Raw genomic sequence first — 7,504 nt, 5'->3', positions numbered from 1 at the left:
CTCATTTTCCCGATGTGGGATTCATACTCTCAACAAACTATACCCCTATTGGAACAAACAATTTTGATACAATGAACTAAGCGTGATACAGTGATTTTCCATTCAAAGAATTATACATTTTCTACGTTTAAGACTTTCAACATCCTGATCCCTCTAGTATTGATCCAATAGAAATCTTTTTTTTTTCTTTCAAGAAATTGATATGTACTTCAGAGCACTTTATGAACTTACCCTTGCATATATGCTTTGGGAATCAGTTGCTGATCCCCTACTGGCTTTTTTCCCTTTTGGACTCAAGCTCGAAGTACTCACACCTCCACTCAGATCCTGATGAGAAGCATTAATGGAGTCATCGTCCACTGAGCAGCTACTGCTTGAGCTCTGCCGTTTGGTGGTTATATCATTATCTTCAACGTTTCCCCTTAACACTGCCTTTTGGCCCTTCTTCGCCTTCACAGTCCTCTTCTTTTGCACCTACAATATTTAGATATTTACTTGTGATTATTGGAGATGCTCACACATTCTCGTTTCTTCAAGAAAAAAAAAGGTGGTGCTTTCCACACACCCTATTAATTTTTTCCTTTGTTCCTCTTCAATTTTTTTATCCGAGTGCCGAAAATTGAGAGGGGTGTGTGCAAGCTAAAAAGGGGTGTGTGTAGTAATACCCAACCAAAAAAAAAATAGGACAGAAAAAAATGCATCACCAAGTGCATGAAAGAGAGAGATTAATTAAAGCTTGATCTTGTGTATACTTACATCTACTGAACTGCAAGGCCTCTTCTTAGAACCTTCGGAAACCATAACTACATTTTCCATTGCAGGTTCCCATATCGTCATCTCATGATCAGACTCCCTATTAAGCTGCGAAAGCTTTTCATAAATAGCAGCTCCCGGCTGGTTTTCAATAGTGACATTGCTCAGTTCTTGGTGATGATTCATGCCATATTCTTTGCCTTGAAAGAGAATCAAGTTGGTAGCATTGGCATCCGACGGACGAAATGCTTCTGAGTTGTGGTAACTTGTTTCCATAATATGGTTAGGATTATAGTGATTTGTTTCATTATTGCTCATAATATAAGCATTACCATTTGAAAAATAAAGATTAGCAATTTCTGAAGAGTATTGTGAACCTTGATAAATGCCATCCATGCTAGATTTTGAAAAATCATAGCTAGGACAAATTGCAAATGGGATTGCTGAGCTTGAAGCCTCATTCATCTCATTTGTGACGCAACAGTTAGCGAGCAACTGGGACATGAACTCTGCCTCCTCATCGGAGGAGTACATTGCACCAAGTGAACTCCATCCAGCAATAGCTGCTGCAGATTCCATGTATGCTAAATATATAGAGCAAGTTTTTTTTCTTTTCTTTTAGTGCTAATAATTGTGAAAGCCAGACTTGTTTGATGCTCTGGGACGAAGGAGATTGGGGCATATTTATAGAAAGGAATTAATATTAGCCAACTGTTGAATTCCAAATAGAATTTCCCTTACCAATTCTTAATTGCCAATCATTAACATGAAATAGTCTATAATCTTTAAATGATCATCGGCATGGGGCCTTGTACAGCTAAGAAAGGGACCAAGTTCTATGGAAATAATTTATAATTAAATATTGTCAACACTAAAAAATAGAGTGGTATTATTCACACACTCGTTTTTACTTTCCACACACGCATCTCAATTTTGACCGTTAAATTGAATGAATTAAAGATAATCTAAAGACATAAATTAATAAAAGTGTGTGAAAAATAAAATGAAAGTATGAATAACAATACCCAAAAAATATTGAACAGAAAAACAGAAACCGATCAAATTGAAGTTACAATCAATATAAAATGACAGTTTGTGGATATTCCTCTGACATTCAATATTTTGTGGCTTCGTAAAAGTTATTGGGTTGGATGGATTAATCCCACGTCCGAAAGGTACAGCAATTTACAACCCATTGTATGACTTAATCTAATACAATCTAAGTTCCCACCTCTTAATGACTTACCCTAAGACCAAAATGGACCGTCATAATAAGATTTAGGTTATTAATCTATAAAAACAAAAAGTTAAATTAGACAAAGATATGTTGAACTAAATTGTTAAGAAAGTCACTAAATAGTTTAAACCAAATTATTTGGCTAATCCACTGTGTGTATCCCCTTTCTAATAAAAGGTTTTTAGTTTTTTTTTTTTTTTTTTTTTTTTTTTTCAAGCCAAATGCCATTAGACCATATTATTATTATTTATTATTTATTTTTTATTTTTTTGAAGCAACCATTAGACCATATTATTAAGTTGCTACAACTATTATATTTATTTTTTCTATTTCTTCAAGCATCGTATCGTGAATCCGCTTCCTAAGGAACATATTAACTTTCCACTTTTCTCTAATATTAAAACCATAATAAAATAAACTTGTGCATTAATTAATCCCAGAAACACAAGGGTCTTCCACTTTCTCAGTGGTGTTTTTTTTTAGATCAATCTTAAATCATAATTTCATAACAATTAAAAAAAATCTCAAAATAGTAAGACTATTCAATTAGTTGGAGCGTTCCTGACTTCGATTAAGTTAGAATTGTAATTGTTAGTTGAATTTGGCATGAATACATTGCTAAAAAATTTCTTGGGAATACTATCTTAAGGAGGTCTGTTTGGATCAAAACTTAAACTTTGGGCTCAGGGGAAGTTGGCCCAAAGAACAGCCTAAATAGGAGAGGAACCCGAAGGCCCAGTCAAAACCCAGCCGAAGTCCAGAAGACAGGAGAAGCCCGTTTCTGACTAGGTGCAGGCCATGCAGACCACTTGCTCACCTACCCAAAGGCCAAGTGGTACAGACCAGCCAGCTAATCAGCCCAAAAAGTACTTTTAAATGGCAGTACAAGTAAAATAGCTGATGAGTCACTACCCTTCGAACTGCATTCGGGCAAGGTTGCTACTACCGGAGGCCAAGCCAAGGTGTCTATAAAAGGAGAAAGAGAGGTCAGAATCAGGGACACTCAAACAAACAAACAAAAGCACAAACTCTGCTCAAAAGCCAGATTTGCCTTCAAAACAAAGCTGTAGTCAGCCCAAGCCTTCATCCTTTTCGGGATAAACCCTTTGTAATACCTCAGCTACCCTACTCAACGCCTGCTGTAGTATCGATTTTCTTTCTGCAAACTCATTTCTCAACCCCTTTTCCAAGCCTTCAAACCTTCTGTTAACCCACAAAGATAGGAAGTTGCAAGACGATCAGCCTTGCCCGACAAGGTTAAACCTTGCCCGATCTCCTTTGTTTTTGTCTTTTCATTCATTAGCCTAGCAATATGTTGTATACTTCAAATTATATCCAAGTTATTTCTAGTAATATGGCTTTTAAAAGACTCTCTCAGCGCTTGAATCCGACTTGAATATGTCTTCACAATTCAAGCCATATCTAAGTTCTAAGCCTTCGGGCATATAAGATTTGATCACCTTAAATGTCCTTGGCCTCAAGGCATAAAAAAGAACCTGATGTGGACTTAACCCATCCACTACAAGCTTTGATAACAAGAAGTCCGAAGTTACTTGGGGCGCAAGTAATCGACCTACCACTTGGTTTTATTTCTGTTATATTATGATGACCATATAACGTTCGAGTACGGGATGAATTCTGATAGGAAGCCTCAAGGCCTACACTTAAGGCCTCACAAAGGCACCTATTTGGATTCATCCTATTTCTCGGGCAAGAACATTGAGTATAGAAGGGGTTCTGATGGGAAGCCTCAAGGCCTATTCAAGGCCCCACAAAGGCACCTATTTGGATCCATTCTGCTCTTTAAGCTCAGGTAATCAGAAGTATAATGGTTATAAGAACCATATAACTCACAAAAGGAACCTTATGTGTTTGAGTACTAAGTTAGTTACTTACAGGAAACCTCAAGGCCTACACCTAAGGCCCTACAAATGCACCTGTCAATAACTAACATAGTCTTTCGAACACATATAATTAAACCTCAAACATCCGTTCTACATCTACCATGTTAAAGATGGTAGTGGCACGCCTGAGCAAATCAAAGTTAATCTTGATCGTGAGCCTCAAGGCCTACACCTAAGGCCTCACAAAGGCACCTTTCAAAGTTAATTATGTCCTTCTCTTTCAGCCTTGCCCGACAAGCCTTGCCCGACAGGCCTTGCCCGACAAGCCTTGCCCGACAGGCCTTGCTCGACAGGCTTTGCCCGACAAAGCCCGCTAGCAAAGCAAAAGCCTGACAAAAAAGCATCAACCGGCGCCAACCTCTCGAGGAGCTGTGTGCTCGTCGACCAGGAAGCATTCCCCACGGAAATTCCCGCCACGAACAAGGTCTTTTTCTAGTTGTTGTATATATTGCTGAGATCTCTTTGTTTGTTGACTGAGGGAGGATGTCCTAAACTTCTGCAGTTTCTTAACCATTCAGACAAACAAAAAAAGGTGTACTCTAGCTGCTCATTGATATTTTGCCATTGACATGGGGGATGCCTAGCGGCTCATACATAGAAAAAGTTGTTCCCAATCAGATCTTTTGTATGGCTGAGATACTCTATTAGGACATTTAATCACGGGCCGTTTGATAATTATTTTGTTTTCAATTTTAATTTTTTTTTTATTTGAAAACTGCAACCTTGTTTGATTAATGCTTTCAGTTATCAAAAGGTGAAAACTCAAGAAAGTAGTTTTCAGTTCTTGGTTTTCATTTTTTGAAAACTGAACTGAAAGTAGTTTACCAAACAAGATTTCAATTTAAAAAAAAAATGAAAACTAAAATATGAAAATGAAATAGTTATCAAATGACTTACAAAATCTTATTAGGAGGTTTAATTAAATACAGCTTATGGAAGTACTGAATGAAGGAAGTTCACATCTTATGCATAGTGAATATTTAAGCCTAAATCAATGTCAACAAAAATTGGGTAATGTGGAGAACGTATGGTTGTTGAATTTTCCTATAAAATTAATTAACAATATGGAAAGTGGCTCAACCTTATAAGCACATGTAAGATTTGGTAAAACCTACTGATTCTTCACATCCTCACACTAAATGGTAAAAACTATTCCACGTTGTTAGGAGACTTGTTTAATTTTTCCATGATAAAAATTGTTGGAGTTATGTGACTCGATATATCATGATGTCATAAATCTCACGTAAAGGAGCAAACTAAAAAGTTTGAAACATAAAAAACCCAAATTGATGAATTTGAACCAGAAATATCACAACAAGATATATTGACCATTGTGAACTGACTTACTAGTTGTTTCACATCTACTTCATTTAACAATCAACCCAAGTTTCCTTTAGTTTATGTTTTATGACAACACAAGTTTTTCCTTAGCTTCACTCATTTTTTTGGAGAAATTTTTTATTGTATCTCAAACACAAGATGGTACATCACATGTCATAACGTAAGTGAAGAAGTTTTGAGAAATATATCTTAAAAATGATAGATTTCCAACGTCTTCAGACCACGAGGAGGAACACAATGTTATTATACAATTGGAGTGACACTTGAAAAAAAAAAAAAAAACTTTCCTTCAATTGTATAATAACATATAGTGTTCTACCCGTATTCTAAGCACACTGAAAAAATTCTTTTGAAAAATAAAGCATAACGATCAAGTCTTTTCTTTTTTTTTTTTTTTACTATAATACATAGTCTATCACCTCGTAAATTGAATACACAAATTTAAAGTTTCTCCATTTCTGGGGATGGCTTGATTTTAGCCATTGTCATATGTTGACTTCCTAGACATGTTGCATTATCGTTGGTTTGGTACACAGGTAAAATATCACATCAATGATTCCGCGGCGCAAGACTGAATGCCTGAATTAAGTATAATTCTGAACCTGTAGAACACTTCTTCTCGATGTTATTGGCTCATAGTTATTAAAACCTATAAGGGCGGTTTTCCAGATGCCATGTACTCGGAGTTGGACACTAAAATAAAGGTTTCTTCCTCCGAAGCGGGGAACAACTGTGAAGTTGATCAGAAAAAGAAAATTAAAAATGAAAAAAGACGATCAAAAAACATTGGAGAAGTGTAGAAAGTCAAACTTAATTACTTGAAATGTATTAGACCAAATGAAGTCAACTATTTTTTATATGGAGAATATCAACTTTAGGATCATAAAGTCAAGTAATTTAATAATATTAAACCAGAAAATTTAATTTAATAACAGTTGGTCCCATGATTTGAAAGAATAGTATAAGGAGGAAACCCCAAAATAAACTAATTAAATATTCAATAACAGTATGGCCCGTACAAAAATTAATAGAAATAAAGTTGAGAAACAAATGATCTCCGGTGGATTCTTTTTCTGGGAATCCAGGGAATCCATAAATTATTTAAAAATTATTTAAAATTTAAAATTTAAAATTAAATATAAATAGTACTTAACAAAAACTAACCATACGATGTACAATGAACAGATATGATTTCTGGATCTCCCGGATCCCCAGGAGAAGGATATCCTTCTCCGAGAAACAGCTATGTCAACTCAAAATTGTATTATATAAAGAAGAGTAATGCTAAAGAGATTAAATTTGCAAACTAAATGATGTGTCACTAATAGGAATGAGCATGTTTATCAAAACTCAAGTAATAAGCCAATCATCAACTTCCATGTCTTTTAGTTTCCAACATTTAGTTAGTAAATTTAGTCTCCCTAACATTATCCTATATAAAAAAAAATAAAAAAAAACTCATAATTGTATATGGCTCTGTTAGAAAAAAAAAAGTGTATATGGCACCAAAAAGAAACTTGGAACTTAAGATCAGTGGCAGATGCATTGAGGGGCAGAGGGGTCAGCTGACCCCCCAAACTTCAGTGAACGTCCATGGATACATTGGGTGCTGACCCTCCGAATTTCGGTGAATGTCCATGGATACCTTGGGTGCTGCCCTTTTGAATATTAGAGTTGGCTTCATACATGCCCTCCAACTGTTTGATAAAATGTTTGAAAGAAGAGTTAATGAAATGGTGATTTCGGTGAATAACAAGGCATCATTATTCTTAGACAAACATATTAATGAGATGCAATGATATCAAACATTGTTAGTATGTTCAAGATAAGTATGTTTCTTTGTTAAGCATTCGTATGAGAGCAGTCTTGGAACATGTTAGTTACCCTCGCAAATGAGGCAATAACAGGTGTGCAGTATGCCCTTCCAAATGACATGCCTACCAAGACTTGATGAAATGGCGATATGCATGTTGTTTATGGTAAAAACAATTTGCGTGTTGCGCGCGCTATTCTTACTGATCCCTCTAACATTATTTCCTAGATCCATCACTGCTTAAGATGTCAACCAATTTAATAATAAATATCTCATATACCAACAAAAAACTATTAGGAATAAATCACTCAAGAACTTTAAAGTCCACTTCTTTATCTTCAAGTCTCCTTTACCCCAAAGAGGGGAAAGCAAACAGAGAAAATGGAATGGATTTAAGTCTTGATTAAACCTCCGCGATCAATTTCTATCGCAACGAAATAACAAGTAAGATATTGG

The 7,504-nt window shown here is 35.6% G+C and overlaps 1 protein-coding gene across 1 annotated transcript; it reads right to left on the bottom strand.

Moving 5' to 3' along the window:
- Positions 1-219: 219 nt before the first annotated feature.
- On the bottom strand, positions 220-1,332 carry LOC126584293 (transcription factor RSL2-like). The gene is made up of 2 exons (XM_050248726.1): positions 757-1,332; positions 220-474 (listed from the first exon to the last, which is right to left on the bottom strand). The coding sequence occupies exons 1-2, from the start codon at positions 1,330-1,332 to the stop codon at positions 220-222; spliced, it is 831 nt and encodes a 276-aa protein (XP_050104683.1).
- Between the last annotated feature and the right edge of the window lie 6,172 nt (positions 1,333-7,504).

This window comes from Malus sylvestris, chromosome 10, assembly GCF_916048215.2.
Source record: "Malus sylvestris chromosome 10, drMalSylv7.2, whole genome shotgun sequence".
NCBI lineage: Eukaryota > Viridiplantae > Streptophyta > Magnoliopsida > Rosales > Rosaceae > Malus > Malus sylvestris.
Note: the sequence above shows the minus strand (reverse complement) of the source record. Positions and strands in the feature narration are given on the sequence as shown.